Raw genomic sequence first — 21,608 nt, forward strand, 5'->3', positions numbered from 1 at the left:
TCCACTCCCTGCCCTCACCCCCCTATAACAACCTTCTTTTCCTGTGGGGAAAACATTCCCTGTCCCCTGCCTGCCTGCGTGCCTTCTAGACTCTGTTTGCTGTAGAAGCAAAAGCAATAAGTCTAAGTGAGACCCAGAGGTCATCAACCGCTGCCTTTGTGCCAGGACAAGCAAGCCACCTACACCAATCACTAACCTGTTTTTAAAAGAAACCTCCAATCAGGGAGAATCCACAACTTCTTTTTGTGAACTGTTGCACCGAGCAACGGCACACTATAAATGCCTCTTCCCACCGATGTGTACTCTTATCTGCCTGTTCTTTTTTCTCCCTCATTTGCATTAACCCTTTCTTGCCTTTTTATGAACTTCTGGGCCTTCTCTTCTCAGAAGCGGTGGGAGACCAATGTTACTCTGGACACAGCCAGGATGGAAAGGTAAGTCCCTGGCAACGTTGGTGCCCTAATCCCCGGAGGCTGGGATGGACAGAGAGGTGAATGCATTCACCTCGTGAGGTGTTTATTTCACTGCTGCTAAGCGAACACTCTCAAATGCTTTTTAACACCAAAAAGGCTGACACTTCTGAGTCTGTTTCCAAACAGGACACTAGAGGGCTCCCAGGAGTTAAAAATAAGTGGAAAAATACGGCATTTGCTTTTTTTTCCCCCAGAATTTAAAATTAAAGTTTATTTTTTACAATATTAAAAAAAAAAACCCTTACACATCTTAAAAGTGGGTTGTCAGCAGCCAGTTAACAAGTACCCGTTTTGCTTTGCAATCAGAAGTTTTCAAGGGAGCTTTGAAAGCAGAGCTGAAATATTTGAAATGTGGAACACTCTTGACCATGAAATATGTTCTACTTACATGCCTCAGCCTTTAATAGTTCTTTGCATTAGCGTCAGGGATTACATTCTTCCTGGAGCCAAGCACGGGGCCAGCTGTGTAAGTAAGATTGCTTACCAGTTCTTCTTTTTAATAATGTGAAAGAGTAGAGCTAGAGGGCTTTTGGTTTTCTTCTTTCAGCTGACTTTGGTGAAAAGAAAAGGAATAAAAAGCAGTTAGATGTGTGTTTTGTGTTTATGCGTGTGTGTGCGTGTGTGTATGTGTGACTGAATAAATGTAATTGCTTCCAAGATACATGGGCATGTATGGCTTTATATTATAATAACCCTTAAAGTAAGATAATGGAATATATTATGAAGAAAAGACTGTACCATACGATTAAGAGAATATGTTTCTGAATTTGAATGTTAATACTTGGTGCTTCTGTCCAATTAGTTAACGCAGGACTTTTAAAAATAAATAGAAGATAGTTACAGATTTTTAAATTCTTTGGTTACTTTTCTTAAATTATTTCTGAATTTCAAAACGAAAAGCCTGGATTTGTCCAATTTTAATGCTTTTCCTTCAGGATCAAATTAAATGACTCTAGCTGCAAGTTATAAAATAGTCTTGGATTTTGGTGGTTGGTTTTCACTAATGGAAACTGAATAGCAAATCTATACATCTATCTTGTTTCTATTTTTTTTAAACCTCACTTAAAAAATCATTTCGTGGTGATAGTGATGAAAGGAAAGGTTCCGTGTTTTCCTTTCCTCTTGTGGAGGAACTGACCGAGTCTGAGGCTGTGACTCAGTTCACTCTGTGTCCATTCATTCCCAGGAACTAGCCCGACTTCTCCTCGGGGAGGCTGACGGGGTTCAGAAGGTCTGCTGTGGCCAGTGTCAGAAGCCTTCCCGGCCCCATCACCCGCCCTTAACTTCCTCCTCGGCCCACTGGCGACCACTTAGACACCTGCGCGGAGGCGACAGCTGCGTTCAGAAAGCCATGCATCATGCCAGAAGGAGCCGACGGCAGACTTTAAACCCTGCTCAGCATGTGGATGAGGCGCAGAAATGAGCCGTCCGGACCAGCCGGGGCAGCTCCTCAACTGGTTCCTCTCCTCCCTGTGCGTCCCGAGGGTGCGGAAACTCTGGAGCAGCCGGCGCCCCAGGACCAGGAGGAACCTGCTGCTGGGTACGGCCTGCGCCATCTACCTGGGCTTCCTGGTGAGCCAGGTGGGGCGCGCCTCTGCCCCGCACGGAGGGCGCGCGCGCAGGGGGCCGCACTGGAGCCGGGCCACCGCCGAGGCCCCCTTCCCTGAGATACCCCTGGACGGCACGCTGGCCCCTCCCGAGGCCCAGGGCAATGGGACCACGCTGCAACCCAACAATGTGGTGTACATCACCTTGCGCTCCAAGCGCAGCAAGCCCGCCAGCATCCGCGGCACCGTGAAACCCAAGCGCAGGAAGAAGTATGCGGTGGCTTCTCAGGCCCCGGGACCCGGGGCTTTGGTGGGACCGTCCCTTCAGCCTCAGGAAGCTGCAAGGGCAGCTGAGGCTGAAGTGCCCGGGCACGTCCGGGGAGGAAACCTGGCCAAGGCTGGGGAGCGACCCTGGGGGTGGAGGCAGGGTCTGGGAGCGCAAGGTGGGGACGCAGATGTGCAGCTGCCCCGGGCCGAGGGAAGCAACATCAGGATCTACAGCGAGAGCGCCCCGTCATGGCTGAGCGGAGAAGACATCGGCCGGATGCGCCTGCTGGCCGACGGCGCGGTGGCGGGTCTCCAGCCGGCCTGGCCCGCGGGCAGAGCGCGCCTGCTGGTGCTGGAGGGGACCGGCCGGCCCGCGGCGCCCGCCTGCGGCCCCAGCCCCTGCGGGCTGCTCAAGCAGCCTCTGGACATGAGCGAGGTGTTTGCCTTCCACCTGGACAGGATCCTGGGACTCAACCGGACCCTGCCTTCTGTGAGCAGGAAATCCGAGTTCATCCAAGGTAACCGTTTCCCGGGCTTCTTGTTTGCAGCTGTTGGAGACTGGGCTTGATTTCCTCTTTTCCCTCAGCCTCTTTTTCTAAATGATTTTCTCCACCCGCGTTTCCCATTTGGAGAGCAGCAGCGCGTCTTTCCATACGCTTGGCGTCCTCGGTTTTCTCAGCTTTGGGAGGACACGAGAGCGCCCGGGCGATGCTGTGCTGCACACGCGAGAGAAGCCCCCGCTGTGCAATCTGTGCTCTCCGTTTCCCTCGCTGCGCTTCCCAGAGGCTTATTACATCTGATTAAAGCCAGTGGCAATTTGCGTGATGAGGAGAGGGAGCCGGGGTGGAGGCAAAGAACTTGCTGACAGTCAGGCATATTAGTAAATGGGTTTGTATGGAAGTAAGTAGCATCCTGCGCACTGGAAGTTTTTAAAAATAAAGGCGAAGAGGGTTATCTTTCTTCGGCAGATGGAATCTTTTTAAGAGGCCCAGAGCCAGACCATGTTAGATTCGACCCCTTCATCTTTCACGATGGACGTGACCGCTTTAGTTTACAAAGAAAATGAGGCCAAGAGAGGTGATTTGTTCAGCGTATATAGCAACCAGCCACGTGGCTTCTCCAAGTCCATGACTATGGTTTATTGAGCCTGAGTGCCGAGAGATGCCGTCAGGTGGCAAACATTGTGGCAGGTTCTGGGGTGTGGAGTCTGCCGATTCAGCTGCAGGCGTCAGGGCTGGTGTGTGACAATGCTCACGCCATAGAAAGGATTTTCTCTGAATCCTAAGGCTATTCCAGCGTTCCAGCACAAAGTAGGGTGTGTCCTTGGCTGCGTTTGAAAGCAGAGTGATCCCAGAAGTTGCCACTCTAAATCCAGGCTGGTCCAAGAGGCTAAAAAGGACCCCAAAGAGTTTATAAGCTCAAAGGCTATTTCCTTACTGCCTGTCACCACAAAACGTAGCATTTCAGCCCAGTTCCCATGGAGTCTGGACTGGAATGGATTAAAGCCTTGGGAGTGGCCAAAAGCCAAACTGCATTTTCAATGGCTTCAGGGGTATAATTTAGTCTTAGAATGGGTACTTCTTGAAGTACCACTGGTTTACTTAGAAAGACTTGGCATTGCCTACTCATCCTGGTTCGTGGCTAAGTGCTGCAGAGTCACAGGTGTGTTTCGATGCCTCGGATTCACAAAGGCGTCCGCCACGATGATGCTGATGTGAGAAAGCCTCTCAGACGTTCTATCAACTGGTGGTACAAGCTCATTTCTAGAGGGTCCTCACTATTTGCTAAGCGCTATGCTGACTGAGACATAGCGTCTCTGTACATCTTGACTCCTGTGTTTCTCACAGCAGTACTAGGAGGTAGGTGCGATTCTTATCTCCACTTGGGAGATGAGAAAGCTGAGGCTTATTTAGGCAAAGTAACTGGCCTCATGTTAATGGTTAAGCTGGGTTTTGCGCCCAGGCCCAGCAAACTTCAAAACGTCAGCTCTTAGCCATTGGGCTTAGGTGACGCTACCACTTCTGTCCAGACAGGTGCACCCTGGAGAGAGGGAGGATGCGGGTGGGCACGGAGAAGCGGGCACACACTGAGGCTGTCCTGGACCAAGCAGGGCAGAGGGTCCCCCTGGAAGGCTCCCTTGCCGTTCATTCATGTCATAAAGGCCCTGAGAAGAGGTGATGCGTGCTTGAATGTATCCTGAGGCATGGTACTCTGATTGTCCTTCCAGCTTCCCTGGGAGCTCCTGGACGGAAGTTGAGAGAGGAAAGTAGTGGTTAGGAGCCTGAGCTCTGGAGCTGGACCCCTGGGTTTGAATTTACCAACCGTGTGACCCACAGACATCACAGTATCTCTCGGACCCTCCATGTTCTCAGCTCTAAGTGACAACAGTACCCACCACAGGAGGTTGTTGCTAGTTAATACAGGGAAAACACGTAGACCTGGCGCTTGACACGCAGTAAACCTTCAATAAATACTGCTATTTGTGTTACTACACGAAGCACATGAGGTTCCAAGTTCACTGAGTTACTCATATAGCCTCCAAGCCTCACCTATCATTTCTTTTTTTTAATTGAAGTCTAGTTGATTTACAATGCTGTGTTGTTTCAGGTGTACAGCAAAGTGATTCAGTTATACATATATATATTCTTTTACAGATTCTTTTCCATTATGGTTTATTACAAGGTATTGAATATAGTTCACTGTGCTACACAGTAGGTCCTTGTTGTTTATCTATTTTATATATAATAGTGTGTATCTGATAATCCCAAATTCCTAATTCCTCCCCTTCCCCTTTGGTAACCAAGTTTGTTCCCTATGTCTGTGAGTCTGTTTCTGTTTTGTAAATAAGTTCATTTGTACCATTTTTTTAGATTCCACGTATAAGTGATATCATATGATATTTGTCTTTCTCTGTCTGACTTACTTCACTTAGTGTAATAATCTCTAGGTCCGTCCATATTGCTGCAAATGGCATTATTTCATTCTTTTTATGGCTGAGTAATATTCCATTGTGTATATACCACATCTTCTTTATCCATTCATCTGTCAATGGACATTTAGGTTGCTTCCATGTCTTGGCTATTGTAAATAGTGCTGCAATTAACACTGGGGTGCATGCATCTTTTCGAATTAGAGTTTTCTCTGGATACATATCACTTCTTCATGTGACAGGGCTAGGACTAAAACGTAGGTCTCCTGCTGGCTTAGTTAAACTTTTTGGTGTCAGGATACTTCTTAGGTATTTAATTCTGTTCTCTGAATATCCAGCTTCTTTGGGAATGAAGAAGGCAGTTGCATTAAATTTGAAGGAGGCATTTATAATTCCAATGTAGACTGGTGTTCCTCTCTCTTTGCAGAAGTAAGTGTTGATGGAAAGATACCAACAAGGTTGTACTGACATGACTCTCAATATGATGAGTTAAATACCTAAGACTGTATCTCAAGTAATACCAGAACTTTCTTTATTCTTTCTTTGATACTTTCTACTAGAATGTAGTTATTGAGAGTCATAAAATCAGACCAGTTTCCTCAAGAGGCTAGGACATGATTTATAGTTATGAGTACTCTACACAATATAATTCTACTCATGGAGACATTGTACTGATGTAAAGTACATAAATAGATCAGTTCTGCTCACGGTAGGGGATTAACAGTCTTAGGTTCTAGGTATCTCTCTTCACTCACCTACCTCTAGTCTTTTCCTGACTTGTGTCTTTCTTCCCTTGATTTCCACAGATGTGTGGATCTTCCCTCTAGAGTCCTCCTAGTCTTCTCTTGGTCCAAGCTTAGCTTTATTTGTGCCTCCCTAGCTACCTAAGGGGGTGATGGATCTTATCTTGTTACCCAGCATCTGTTTCTGGCTCATTCTATATCATTGCTTTATAATTATAGTTGTTCATTTAATCATCTCTTCTTTCCCACTAGGCTCTAGATCTGTGAAGGCAGAGACATTTCCTGTCGTGCTCATCATTGAATGTCCCGATCCCAGTGGAGAGTCTGGCACATAGTAGTTGCTCAATAAATATTTTTGAATGAATGCAAGAATGCATTTTTGGTCTGTTTCACTGACTCCAAACAGTAAATCTGTACTTGCTTCTGGCTTCAAAAACTGAGGACAAGTACTACCATTTTAGTCCTAAATCCAGGCTGGGATTTCTCCTTGAGATTCTTATAAATAACTCATTGAAAAGGTAAAGAAAAATATCCTTGGCAGCCTCTGTATCATGCAAATAATAAGGTTTATGGAGCTTATTCTTGTGAGGACCATCAATGTAATGTGGTCTGTGGCTTCACACTGTAATGTAATTTGATAATGAGTTTTCTGTAGGAGGAAAAATAGAACTCAGCTTAGGTATGCATTTCTCTGATGATCTGGCTTGGTCTGGGAGGAGATCTTTTCATATCTGGGAGAGTGGATAGTCAGCCAGTCCTGTAAATAATCTGCCTTAAGTGTTGTTTCTGTTCTCTGACTTTTGATGAATGTTTGTGAAAATAAATTCATGCTTAGTACCAAGAACATCGCTAGTCTCTTGTGAGTCGAATATAGATATTTGGCTTATCGCAGTTAATCTTTCAAAGAAACCTATGCAGGAGACGCTTTCTTATCTCAATTTTGAGAAGAAAGAAAGATAAGAAGAAGGCAGCTCAAGGTCATACAATGAGTTAATTGTCCAGAAAGAATTTAAGCCCTTGTCTTGTAACTTCCAAGACTTTCCTCTTTATCAATCTGCTTTCCTCACCAAATCCTTTTGGGGGGCGTTAAGGTGTGTCTTCTTTCTCCATCACCACGACCTATTTGTATACCTGGTTATCTAACACAACTAGACCTTGACGACTTGTGCACTGATGCACAGATACGGGCTATGGGAACCTCTTATTTCTCAAGGAGACAACAACCGTGACTATAGCAAGAGTAATATTGAATGTTACCATCTACTGGCACTGTTTTAAGTACCATGCACCTATTATCTCAATAAATCCTCCTAAACTTTTTATAAGGTGGGTACTCTATGAGAGGCCTTTTGTGGATGTGGAAGTAGAGGCCCAGTGTAATTAAATACCTTTGCCGAAAGTCATGTACATTACCTGGATGTAAAAAGGAGACATACGATGCAAAGGGAGATGCAAAAGAACATCAGAGGCTGTGACTGAACGATGTGCCCACCCCAGCCTCTCAGATGAAACTTTCTGTTCATCCAGCCCAAAGACAAAAGGTCCCAATGATAAAGCTCATCTTCAGGTATTTATTTATTTGTTTGTTTGTTTGTAAAACTGACACAGGTGAGCCTATCAGCCCAGAGCCGCTAGCTCAGGTTCGTCTGGGACAGGTTCTTGGTTGTATAACTTGATGACTTCTAGATGACTCTCCTTGAATCCAAAAATATATATGTGAGATTAGCAGGTTTACTGGCCCTGAACTGTACACTGGACCATTTTCTGACAGGTGTCACTCCAAAGACATCCCAGAAAGTGAGAAGGTTGTACTTGGGGAAGGACAAGGTTGTAATTAGGTAGGGAGGGCCAGGAGGGTACCACCCTACAAAATCCAGCCATGACCACTAGACCAGAGTCTCATCCTGTCCGTATCTGTGTGGGAAATGCAAAAGTGAATTGAAATATAGCATCAAAGGCCTCGTAAAGAAATCCATGTTTGCAATAATGATGTATTTTTCAGTTGTAAACTTATAAAGAATCTAGTGTTATGCCTCACAGAGTGTCTATACTGCATTTGGTGTCATTTGACTATTGCATTACTTAACAATTCCACACAGCAGATGGTATTGATACTTTATATATGGGAATCCTGAGGCTCGGTGAGGTGTGAAATTTGCTCAAGGACGCATAACTAGTGAGCAGTGGAAGTGGAATTTGTACCCAGTTCTGTCTGATACTAAAGTATCCTCATGTTGCTTCTCTTGACCTACATTACCTCTCCAATATAACTTGATATAATCATGGCATAGCGACAACAACGTTCAAATTTTAACATGGTGATTTCTGATTTACCATTAGGCCAATCTTTCTATTTAACTTCTTTTTTCAACTCAGCCACTTAACATTGATAATATTTTCACTCAAAGGAAGTATGGCCATACTACCCTGAACACGGCTACAAGGGCTGTTGTTGTTGTTTAAATACAAGCCAACGCTTCCCAGATTTTCTTGTTTGACCGTAAACAATCGTGTATATGCAAATATGACTGAATGTATTAGTATGTTTTCTGCCAAACTGTCCTTGCAGAAATCATCAATCATGATAGAGGTCACCAGATACTATGTGATACTGATACATTTAAATACTTGTTTAAACAAAATATTTAAAAATACGTATCTAAGACAAGACAAAGCAGACTATGTCCATGTAGAGAGCAGAACCCCAGCCGCCCTGTGATCTTCCACGGAGCACTTGGGCCAAGCTCCCCAGCAGTCTGCGCAGAGATGCAAATGAATCCCAAGGGCTACCTTTTTGGCAGCACTTAAGCATCGTCCTGTTTTTCATGCCCAGCATGGGAGATGCATTATGTGTGCTTTATTTTTAGGATGCCGCTTTACGGCCATAGAGCTGTCAGGCTGGATTAGGTAGCCTCGTTCCAGGAACGCTGTGTGTCAGGGCTGCTTGGGTGACAGACGGCAGGCACCTCACCCACTTCCGTTTAGATTCAGTGTAGATGCCGCTGAGCTCACTGTTCTCTGACTTGTACTGCCTCGTCTCGTCACAGAGCAGGAGGGATACAGTGGGTACTTTCCTCTCTCCTCTCGAGTCCGTGCGAGCAGTGCTGTGAGCTGCACGCTGGTGGTGCGGCTGCCGGAGCAGGGAAGTGGCAGCTGCACAATTCATGTCGTCCCAGGCTCTCAGGTGAGGACAGAGGCATTTTGCAGGGAGTTATGACAATAACCCAGATGCCCTCACAACTTGGAAACACACTGACTTCAAAATCCTAGAAGTCTGGGACATGGGTGCAAACTTTCTTAAAATATTGGCTCAGGAGTATAGGAATCATGTCTTGTTTCTGAAAATCTGGATGGAAAGCACATTGTGTTCTTTTTTAAAATTTTTATTTATTTATTTATTTATTTTTGGCTGTGTCGGGTCTTCGTTTCTGTGCGAGGGCTTTCTCTAGTTGCGGCGAGCGGGGGCCACTCTTCATCGCGGTGCGCGGGCCTCTCACTATCGCGGCCTCTCTTGTTGCGGAGCACAGGCTCCAGACGCACAGGCTCAGTAATTGTGGCTCACGGGCCCAGTTGCTCCGCGGCATGTGGGATCTTCCCAGACCAGGGCTCGAACCCGTGTCCCCTGCATTGGCAGGCAGACTCTCAACCACTGCGCCACCAGGGAAGCCCACATTGTGTTCTTTATCAGAAAAGCCCTAAGGGTATTATTATTTAGCAATCAAGTTGAGCTGATCAACTAAATACATTCATAAGTGAACAAAAGTTTACTGAGCGTGGGCTTCAAGCAGTGCTGGGCTCCACTGTCGTCTTGTTTGCTCACTACATACCTTCTTCGGCAAAGTGGGGGAACTGGGGGACCTTCTCTGCTGTGTCCCTGGAAGTGTCCCCCGATCTCACACGAGGCTGGGGTAGAAGGGACAGTGGCCGGTAGTTGCCACGGTGCTCACAGCCTGAAAGATGCATGTTCCTCAGCTCCATGCAATCTGTTCCCTTCTACAGCATCATATTTATCTTTTCTTCTTTTAAGAAATAGTTGTTGAGCACCTGCTATGTGTCAGCCACTCTTCTAGTCATTAGGGGCCACATCAGTGGACAAAAGAGTCAAGAATCCCTGTCCCCCTTGCAGCTGACACCATTCGACCATGTGACAGCTCAGTGGCCTGGAGGGACTCTTCTTATGGCCACTGATTTCAAGGTTCACTCAGCACCAGCCTGAGCCCAAGGTCATGACCTTTCCATTGGGACTGAATCTGTTGTCACCTCTGGGCGGGTTTAAGGACAGCACAGGTGCTGACCTCAGTTAATGGGCAAATATTGACGTTTCGGTCGAATTTGGTTGTAACTGACAGCATTTACTTTCTATTTGTGACTCTAAACGTGGGGAAGGAGCTGTATAGTTTCCAATTCAAATAGCTTTGCAGTTCAGATTGTGGACATATCTGCTTGCTAGGGCTGCTGTCACAAAATACCACAGATGGGCGGCTTAAACAGAAGACATTTATTTCTCACAGTTCTGGAGGCTGGAAGTCCAAGGTCAAGGTGTCAGCTGGTTTGGTTTCTTCCCAGGCCTCTCTCCGTGGCTTGACGATGGCCGCCTTCTCACTGTGTCCTCATAGGCTCCTTCCTCTGTGGTCCGTCCCCCTCCTGTCTCTCAGTGTGTCCAAACTTCTTCTCATTAGGATAGTCAGATTGGATTAGGGACACTGTAACAGCCTCATTTTAACTTAATTGCCTCTTCAAAGGCGCTTTCTCCAAATGCAGTCACATTCTGAGGTGCTGGGCGTGGGGCTTCAACGTATACATTTGGGGGAATACAGTTTAGCTTCATAATGACTGTCAGTCTAGACTCCCTGAATTTGAATCCTGGTTCTACTGTGTGACCTGGGTGAATTCCCTTAATCTCTTTCTACCTTATTTCTTCGAGTGTAATGGTATTGATAGCAGTACTGACCCCATCGAGTTGTGAGAATGAAGTGAGCCGATACGGATAAAATACCTCGAACAGTGCCCCCCGCATAGGAACGCGCAGTGATTGCTGTGTGTTATTTTCATTCAGTTTCTAAGCTGAGTCAGCGCTTGGTGATCTATCGCTTTAGATTTCCTTAGTTTGTTTCTCTAGAGTGATGTTCACGTGAACTAAATACACAGGCACCTCAAATTGTCATGTAAAGAAGGCGCCTGGAGTGGGTGGTGGAGGGTCCCAGTCTCTCCCGTTTGTGGAGGGCGAATCGCTTTACATTCACCATCTCACCAAACCGCGCAACAGCCCTGCACATCAGATGTTCTCGGACAGATTTCCTGTGGGGAAAGTGAGGCTCAGAGACTAGCGTATGTGCAGGTCGTAGGCAGTGGGGTGGGATGCATACGTGGGTGGCAGGGCCTGCCAGCCTCTCCTCATCACCGTCTGCACCACCATCATTATCCTCTCGCATCACCTGGACCCTCAGTGCATGTGGCGGCGTAATCATGCGTCCCCATGGAAAGCCACCGCCTCCGCGGCCTTTCGGTCTGATTCCCGAGTGCAGCCCCGACGCCTTAACTGTCCACCTTCTCATGACGGTGATTTGGCGTCAGGAGGAGCGAGGCAGTGGTGTCTCCACCACCCCTGTGTTCATCATTCCCAAGTCTCAGAGGATTATGGAGACATGGTGGTGGATGGCAGAAGGAGGGCCTGGAAACCCCCCTGCCCCCACCTCTACCTCTCAAGTGTCTCAATCCTTCTTAACGCACTTAGAGTGAGGACAGTGACATCACTGCTTACTAGGAGGTCACACCAACCAAACGTCTGTTCAGGGCCCATTGACCATTGCTTAGAACCTAAGGGCTGGAGGTGAAAACTGGGGAATTCTGAAAAATTCACTCATTCATTCCTCAACATTGTTGAATGCTTGCTTTGATCGGGACTTATGGCAGGAGCTGGAGAACCAAAGATGATTGGGAACCAGTCCCTGCTCTCACAGGGCTCCCAGCTTGAGGGCAAGAGACAGCTAACCAAACCCGTCCTACAAGAAGGGTAGGATCTGAAAGAGAAATTAAGGCCACACTCCCATTTAACATTGCAACAAAAAGAATAAAACACCTAGAATAAACCTACCTAAGGAGACAAAAGACCTGCATGCAGAAAACTATAAGACACTGATGAAAGAAATTAAAGATGATCCAAACAGATGGAGAGATATACCATGTTCTTGGATTGGAAGAATCAACCTTGTGAAAATGACTCTACTACCCAAAGCAATCTACAGATTCAATGCAATCCCTATCAAACTACCAATAGCATTTTTCACAGAACTAGAACAAAAAATTTCACAATTTGTATGGAAACACAAAAGACCCCGAATAGCCAAAGCAATCTTGAGAAAGAAAAACGGAGATGGAGGAATTAGGCTCCCTGACTTCAGACAATACTACAAAGCTACAGTAATCAAGATAGTATGGCACTGGCACAAAAACAGAAATATAGATCAATGGAACAGGATAGAAAGCCCAGAGATAAACCCACACACATATGGTCACTTTATCTTTGATAAAGGAGGCAAGCACATACAGTGGAGAAAAGACAGCCTCTTCAATAAGTGGTGCTGGGACAACTGGACAGGTACATGGAAAAGAATGAAATTAGAACACTCCCTAACACCATACACAAAAATAAACTCAAAATGGATTAAAGACCTAAATCTAAGGCCAGACAGTATAAAACTCTTAGAGGAAAACATAGGCAGAACACTCTTTGACATAAATCACAGCAAGATCTTTTTTGATCCACCTCCTAAAGAAATGGAAATAAAAACAAAAATAAACAAATGGGACCTAAAGAAACTTAAAAGCTTTTGCACAGCAAAGGAAACCATAACAAGATGAAAAGACGACCCTCAGAATGGGAGAAAATATTTACAAACGAAGCAACTGACAAAGGATTAACCTCCAAAATATACAAGCAGCTCATGCAGCTCAATAACAAAAAAACAAACAACCCAATCCAAAAATGGGCAGAAGAACTAAATAGACATTTCTCCAAAGAAGATATACAGATTGCCAACAAACACATGAAAGGATGCTCAACATCATTAATCATTAGAGAAATGCAAATCAAAACTACAATGAGATATCATCTCACACCGGTCAGAATGGCCATCATCAAAAAGTCTACAAACAATAAATGCTGGAGAGGGTGTAGAGAAAAGGGAAGCCTCTTGCACTGTTGGTGGGAATGTAAATTGATACAGCCACTATGGGGAACAGTATGGAGCTTCCTTAAAAAACTAAAAATAGAACTATCATATGACCCAGCAATCCCACTACTAGGCATATACCCTGAGAAAACCATAATTCAAAAAGATACATGTACCACAGTGTTCACTGCAGCACTATTTACAATAGCCAGGACATGGAAGCGACCTAAATGTCCATTGACAGATGAATGGTTAAAGAAGATGTGGCACATACATACAATGGAATATTACTCAGCCATAGAAAGGAACAAAATTGAGTTATTTGTAATGAGGTGGATGGACCTAGAGTCTGTCATACATAGTGAAGTAAGTCAGAAAGAGAAAAACAAATACCGTATGCTAACACATATATATGGAGTCTTAACAAAACGGTACTGATGAACCTTGTGGCAGGACAGGAATAAAGATGCAGAGGTAGAGAAGGGACATGAAGACACAAGGGGTGAAGTGGAAGCTGGGACGAAGTGAGAGAGTGGCACTGACATATATACACTACCAAATGTAAAATAGATAGCTAGTGGGAAGCAGCTGCATAGCACAGGGAGATCAGCTCGGTGCTTTGTGACCACCTAGAGGGGTGGGATAGGGAGGGTGGGAGGGAGACGCAAGAGGGAGGGGATATGGAGATATATGTATACCTACAGCTGCTTCACTTTGTTATACAGCAGAAACTAACACACCATTGTAAAGCAATTATACTCCAATAAAGATGTTTTAAAAAAAAAAAAGACAGGTAGGATAAAGACCTCCACGAGATATGTTTAGGGAAGCCTGCAGGCACAGAGAGGGATGTGTGTGTATAGGGGGTGGGTAGGGGGACTGCAGAAAGTTCTAGAAGCGGTAATGTCAGACTGGTTCTTCAAAGTCACTGTGGGTGGGTACAGAAGGGTGGAGAGAACCGATGTGTGAGAAGCTTGTGAAGGCAGCGTGTGCCTGGAAACTGCAAACCTTTCTGGAAAAAGGAGAATAGGGGCTGGCGGTGGTGAGTGGAGAGTGGGTGGGTTTATGTTATGGAAGGATATGGACTTCATCCCGCAGATAATGGGAAATCATTGAGGGGTCTGAAGAAGAGGGGTGATGTGATGAGCTTTGGACTGTAGGAAGCTCACTCCAGTCAGCAATTCATGGCTTCTTCATCTACCTTCACCAACATTAAATGGCCCAGGACCGGGTCCCTCTGATGTGACCAAGACTTTACTGGCAAAATGCAATCGTTTGTGGAGCTTGGCAGTGACTCCATCATCATGACCCTCTGAAGTCAAGGTTGGTTCCTGTTTTTCTAAATGGAATATTGAGACAGGAAGAGTCTGGGAGTTCCCATTTTTATAGCGGAAGTCCAGGGCAGACCTAGAAAGCAGAAGTTCCCGTCCATTAGTCAAAGGTTCAGAACAAAGAAGGACACTTTGTTTTTATTTATTTAATTTTTAAAATCTTTATTGGAGTGTAATTGCTTTACAGTGGTGTGTTAGTTTCTGCTTTATAACAAAGTGAATCAGCTATACATATACATATATCCCCATATCCCCTCCCTCTTGTGTCTCCCTCCCACCTTCCCTATCCCACCCCTCTAGGTGGTCACAAAGCACCGAGCTGATCTCCCTGTGCTATGCAGCTGCTTCCCACTAGCTATCTATTGTACATTTGGTAGTGTATATGTGTCCATGCCACTCTCTCACTTTGTCCCAGATTACCTTTCCCCCTCCCCGTGTCCTCAAGTCCATTCTCTACGTCTGCGTCTTTATTCCTGTCCTGCCCCTAGGTTCTTCAGAACCATTTTTTTTAAGATTCCATATATATGTGTTAGCATACGGTATTTGTTTTTCTCTTTCTGACTTTTTTCACATTGTATGACAGTCTCTAGGTTCATACACCTCATTACAAATAACTCAGTTTTGTTTCTTCTTACGGCTGAGTAATATTCCATTGTATATATGTGCCACATCTTCTTTATCCATTCATTTGTTGATGGATACTTAGGTTGCTTCCATGTCCTGCAATTGTAAATAGAGCTGCAGTGAACATTGTGGTACATGACTCTTTTTGAATTATGGTTTTCTCAGGGTATAAGCACAGTAGAGGGATTGCTGGGTTGTATGTTTTTAAAGTAGAACCGATGGTTTGGATTGTTTCAGTCGTCTGTGGCAGAGGAAGTCAGAAGTGCTTCATGCTTAGCTAACGCTTGAGGAAACATGGAGATTATTTTAACTGAGTCCAACCTCGAGAGAACCAGTTAGTGAAACAGTTAGGAAAGTAACTAAATACATTTATATTTTTGTTGGAAGAACGGTATTCTAAATCACCCAGAAATTGGATTCCTAAGACAAGCCCTTGTATTGAGGATTTGGTTGGCTGCATGGAATCTGCATGTATAAAATCTATGGAATTCTGCTTCTCTGCCACCTTCCCCTTTTAAAACCTAATATAGGTTGATTCTTTCTAATATCTGACAGTGCTGTATTTTCAGTGTCTCTGGATCTCACACTTTTCACGCCTTGGGGAACCCGTTGCCTCAGTCAGGGTGGCTTGAGTCCTGTGGAGACCAGAGATGCCGTCAAGAGTAGAATCTACACCTGTGACTTCTTTTTCCACCCCACGCACTCAGCTTCTCTCCAGACACGGCTCTTCTCCTTGTTAATGGCCAGAGCTCCTCATTTCGCTATGCTGGGGCCCGGCAGTTCTTCGTTGCTTGGCTTGGCACTGAGAGCTCAGCCTTTATTTTAGTCCTTCCTTCCCATGGTCCCTTTAAAACACTCTTCAACTGGCAGACACGCAACCTGATCGTCATTACACGCGTGCTTGTCTGTTTCCACTAGACTCCCAGCTGTGGCCCAGGCCTTGCCTGGGACTGGGTTCTTGCAGGGCCTCTGTTTCTGGTATGCCTCACTCTGAATTCTTTCTATCGCACACACAGGAACCAGATGCGTCCAGATACTGGGGGACAATGGTAAATACGTGCTTTGGGAATAAGTGAATTAACAATGTTTAAAATCCTGAGCATCTTATCCTGCACATTTCCTCCCTGGCAAGACTGTCACAGAATCCTATTTCACCCTCCCTCACATTGACTGGCTTGTCCACATTCGCCATCCCTAAGCCAAGAGATCTTACCTGCTTTTTTCACTTTTAATCGCCAGAACCCTACTGTGAGAGGCACAGTAGAAAAATAGAGCAGATAGTACTTAAGGGATCATTAACATCAAGACACCTGCTACCTTCTCAGTGGAGGTTCGCCCACATCAACACTTGCCTTTAGATTAGAGACCTGCAACATTCAAGTTTTCCTTCAATGCATCGGACAGGTGCAATGGAACATGACAGAATTTGTTTCCCATAACAAAGATGAGCCTCAAGTTTTGGCTGGTCTTTGTTTTCTTTAGAGGGTTTTGGAGTTATTTTTAATGAAGGGCTCTGAGCTGAACTGTCACTTTCCTTTTTGTCTTGTTCACAAGAAGCTTGGAACTTGGCCCATGTGATAAAATAGGCTTTTGATTTCAGAGCTCAGGATATTTTTACTTGTTTTTGCCCGGTGATAGATGCAGACATTCACTGATAACTCCCGCTGTAGTTCAACAAAACTGGTCACCGGTTCAAGGTGAAGGGCACCTGATACACCAGGGCAGAAGAGGTTGTGTATAGCATTCATTCTTAGTGGATTTTCACGTTCATCTTCTCACAAGAATGTCTTCTTTGTGCTTTTGAATAAAGAACGACTTGGGAGAACATCAAAATTCAGGGGAGATTTTCAGATTTTGGAAAAAATAAGTTTTACTGGCAAGTCTCAGTTTTTTAAAAGACAGCTATATAACCGTTAATTCACAGGAACACCCACATTTCTTTTAAAACCCCACTTCCTCCCCATTCTGACAGTTAGAATTTTCTCTCTTCACCGTTAAGATCTCTCTAGAGAGCCCAGTACTGCATCATTCTGACAAACCCAAATGCGAAGAGATAAATGCTCCTCATCTCTGAAACACTTCAGGTAAGTTGCTTTAACCTGTTTCCTGCTTTCAAAGGGTATTTTTCTGTCATCCCTTCAGATCTGTCAAGGTTCATTCAATTCTGTTATCAGCCGTATTTTATACAAAGTGGAATGCTCCTCACAGCTCTGAGATCTGGAACCAGCCTGGGCAACGTGCACAAATACTCTGCAAGACCTGCTGGCTGGAAGGAAGGGCATCCAGCCTGGCTCAGCCTGAGAATTGCCGCTTACCCTGCTTTCCGGAAGCCCCTTTCCCTGCGGTGACTGATGCCAGGCGTGGCAGGACAGAATGTGTTTCTGTGGCAGTCAGAATATTTTGCTGAGGGGAGATGCATGTGGAGGAAAACAGAGGATGTTAACTGAAAACCAGTTATTCCCATCCGTTGAAAGCTCCCTGTGGCAGTTTGAGAACCATTTAATAGAAAATGTATCATTCAAAAAAATTTTAAGATTTAAAGGAGAGAAATGGTAAATGAAACACAATAAACCCATACACTAGATTAGGGATTGATTCACTACAGTCTGTGGGTGAGAGATAGCCCACAGCCTGTTTTGTGTGGTCCCTGGGCTACCAATGGTTTCCACAATTTTAAATGGTTGAAAAAAATATCCAAATAACAATGATACTACTATGACACTTGAAAATTACAAATTACAAAAAAATGTGAATTTCAGGGTATGTAAATACAGTTTTATTGGAACACAGTCACCACCATTTGTTTATATATTGTTTTGACTGCTTTCATATGACAATGGGGTTGCTAGTTGACATTGTATGGCCCTCAAAGCCTGAAATACTCACCGTCTGCCCTTGACCAAGTTTGCCGACCACTGGGCTACATTATTGTATCACAGTTAAAGTGACACTATTTAAGAATATTTAATTGTAAGAGAAATGTTTGCAATGTAACATTTAGTGAAACAATTATGATAAACTATATACATAAGGTGATTCCAAATAGTTTATTCCCCTTGTGCAATTTTTGCCTCTTTTCCCTGCTGGAAATGTAAACTCTATGAAAGCAAAAAATCCCACAAAACAACAAACAACTGAAAACCTGGCATGTATGTCTGTATGCTTTAGGCCTAGAACAGTGCTTGAGACATAGTAGATGTTCAATAAACAAATGAGGGCTAGAAGGCTGATGAATTATGTGATTGTATAATGCATGCATATAAAAATAGTCATAGCAAAACCTTTCCAGGATATGCATATATGTTAGGCACCAGGCTGAGAACTTTAAATGCATGATCCTGTTTAACAAAGTTTGTTTTGGAAGGTACAGTATTGCCCGCACTTTACAGAGGATGAAAGTGAGGTGTGAAAAGGTTATATAACTTGTCCAATGTTACAAAGCTAAGAAGTAATAGGATCAGAATTCAAAAGGTCTGTTGGGTTCTAGAGTCTGAATGCTAACCATAAGCTCTACTCCTTAAATTTCTAAAAACAATTTACTTTTTCAGGTGTGAAAGAAAGGGATGGGAAAATACCAGATGTAAATATACAAATAACAGAACCAGTTACTAGGGTAGGAGATTGTAGATAATTGCTGTTTTCTAGGCTATACACTTTTTTAATGTTTGTTTATTTGTTTTTTGTATTGAAGTAGAGTGGATTACAATATTTTATTAGTTTCAGGTACAACATAGTGATTCAATATTTCTGTAGTTTTATATTCCATTTAAAGTTATTAAAAATCACAGATATATTTTCCTGTACTGTATATCTTTGTTGTTTATTTGTTTTATACATAGTAGTTTGTGACTCTTAATCCTATAGCCTATATCTCACCCCTCCCCACTTCCCTCTACCCACTGGTAACCACTAGTTTTTTTTACCTATATCTGTGAATCTGTTTCTGTTATGTTATATACATTGGTTTGTTTTATTTTTTTAGATTCCACATATAAGTGATGTAACATAGAATATTTGTCTTTCTCTGTCTGCCTTATTTCACTAAGCATCATACTCTCTAGGTCCATCCATGTTGTTGCAAATGGCAAAATTTCATTCTTTTTTATGGCTGAGTAATATTCCATTGTGTACATATACCACATCTTCTTTATCTTTTCATCTGTTGATGAACACATAGGTTGCTTCCATATCTTGGCTATTGTAAATAGTGCTACAGTGAACATTGGGGTGCATGTATCTTTTAGAATTAGTGTTTTTGTTTTCTTTGGAATATACCCAGCAGTGGAGTTGCTGGATCATATAGTAGCTCTGTTTTTAGCTTTTTAAGGAAACTCCGTACTGTTCTCTATAGTGGCTGCATCGATTTACAGTCCCACCAACAGTGGAGGAGGGTTCCCTTTTCTCTACATCCTCACCAACATTTGTTATTTGTAGTCTTTTTGCTGTTGGCCATTCTGACAGGTGTGAGTTGATATCTCACTGTGGTTTGATTTGCATTTCTCTGAAAATTAGCAAGGTTGAGCATCATTTCATGACCTGTTGGCTGTGTGTAAGTCTTCTTTGGAAAAATGTCTCTTCAGGTCTTCTGCCCATTTTTTAAGGGATCTTTGTTTTTTTTGATATTGAGTTGTGTGAGCTACTTATATATGTTGGATATTTACCCCTTGTCAAACATATAATTGACAAATATTTTCTCCCATGTAGTAGGTTGTCTTTCCATTTAGTTTATGGTTTCCTTTGCTGTGTAAAAGCTTTTAAGTTTAATTAGGTCCCATTTGTTTATTTTTGCTTTTATTTCTTTTTCCTTAGAAGACAGATTTTAAAAATACTGCTACAATTTATGTCAAAGGGTGTTCTGCCTGTGTTCTCTTCTAGGAGTTTTATGGTTTCAGGTCTTACATTTAGGTCTTTAATGCATTTTGAGTTTATTTTTGTACATGATGTAAGGAAATGTCTAATTTCATTCTTTTACATGTAGCTGTCTAGTTTTCCCAGCACCAGTTATTGAAGAGACTGTCTTTTCCCCACTGTATTTTCTTGCCTCCTTTGCTGTAGATTAATTGACCAAAGGTGTGTGGGTTTATTTCTGGGCTCTCTATTCTGTTCCACTGATATATGTGTCTGTTTTTGTGCCAGTACCAGGCTGTTTTGATCACTGTAGCTTTGCAGTATTGTCTGAAGTCAGGGGGCGTGATTCCTTCAGCTCCTTTCTTTTTTTCTCAGGATTGCTTTGGCAATTTGGGGTCTTTTGTGGTTTCGTATAAATTTTAGGATTATTTGTTCTAGTTCTGTGAAAAGTGTCATGGGTATTTTGACAGAGATTTCATTAAATCTGTAGATGACTTTGGGTAGTATGGCCACTTTAACAATATTAATTCTTCCAATCCAAGAGCATGGGATATCTTTCCATTTCTTTGTATAATTTCCAAATTCCTTTGTCAATGTTTTATAGTTTTCAGCAAATAGGTCTTTTACCTCCTCTGTTAAGTTTATTCCTAGATATTTTATTCTTTTTTATATGATTGTAAATGTGATTGTTTCCTTAATTTCTCTTTCTGAGAGTTCATTTTCAGTGTATAGAAAAGCAACAGATATCTGTATATTAATCTTGTATCCTGCAGCTTTACTGAATTCATTTATTAGTTCCAATAGTTTTTTTGGTGGAGACTTTAGTGTTTCCTATATATAGTATCATGTCATCTTTTAGCTATACATTTTAATGTTTTTCCACATTTCCTAAAATGAGTAGATTTACTCTTAATTACTTTTAAAATATGAAACAAATGTTTCTAAAGGGAAGGAAAAACAGCACAGAAGTTAACTGTTTCAATTGTTTATGTGCATAATTTCCTCATTTCTCTGAGGGCCTTGTCTACTGAGGAAACTGGCACTTTGTCTGTCTTGTGTATTGATTTGTGTTGCTGAATTTCAGTGTTTTTCAACTCCCTTTGAATACTTCCCAGCCTTGAGAATGCAAAGTGCTAGCTGTGTATCAGTTTGTTCCAAAGACACTGAATGATAGAGCCTCTTGGTGTTGATATTTAGAAGTCTGAAGTGCCCATATCTTTGAAAGCTGTGTTGTGTCTCTTACATGTATTTGGTTACACTGGTTTATGTGTGTCTCCCACTACATGATGGTCTGCTTTTACCTAGAATTTATTATTATTATTTTTTAAATTGGCATAGTATTTGGAGCATATACATTTAACATTATATTTATCTAATACCTAAGAAGATAATTGGGTCCCAGCAGCCCCAAATCATTTAGTACAGTAAAAGGAAATAAAAAGGAGAGAGATAACAATTAAGTTCTTTATATATGGTTCATGTTTCTTTCTCTATTTTTCTTTTAATTGTACATCAGTGACTGTGGCCTATTTTCCACAATCTAAAGGACTTGCTACAGGCCCTGGCCTAAATTGCAAGGCTGAAAGGAGAAAGATTTTTCTTTTGAACAAAACTGGAATGTAGGTGATTAGAATGATTAAGTGAATGTTATTAATATTATTAAGGTCATTGTAA

At 43.1% G+C, this 21,608-nt stretch overlaps 1 protein-coding gene across 2 annotated transcripts in view; it reads left to right on the forward strand.

The window, feature by feature from the left end:
* The first annotated feature begins 260 nt into the window (after positions 1-260).
* Positions 261-21,608, forward strand: part of GASK1B (golgi associated kinase 1B) — a 56,954-nt gene continuing 35,606 nt past the window's right edge. Inside the window, exons 1-2 of one of the 2 annotated variants that reach the window (XM_061192666.1) lie at positions 261-434; positions 1,660-2,805. In XM_061192666.1, coding sequence (XP_061048649.1) covers positions 1,893-2,805 — 913 coding nt within the window. In that variant the 5' untranslated portion in view covers positions 261-434; positions 1,660-1,892. Of the gene's footprint in view, positions 435-850; positions 940-1,659; positions 2,806-21,608 lie in introns of those variants that run through there. The other variant, XM_061192668.1, reaches the window with a different exon arrangement.

Source organism: Eubalaena glacialis, chromosome 5 (assembly GCF_028564815.1).
Source record: "Eubalaena glacialis isolate mEubGla1 chromosome 5, mEubGla1.1.hap2.+ XY, whole genome shotgun sequence".
Lineage (NCBI taxonomy): Eukaryota > Metazoa > Chordata > Mammalia > Artiodactyla > Balaenidae > Eubalaena > Eubalaena glacialis.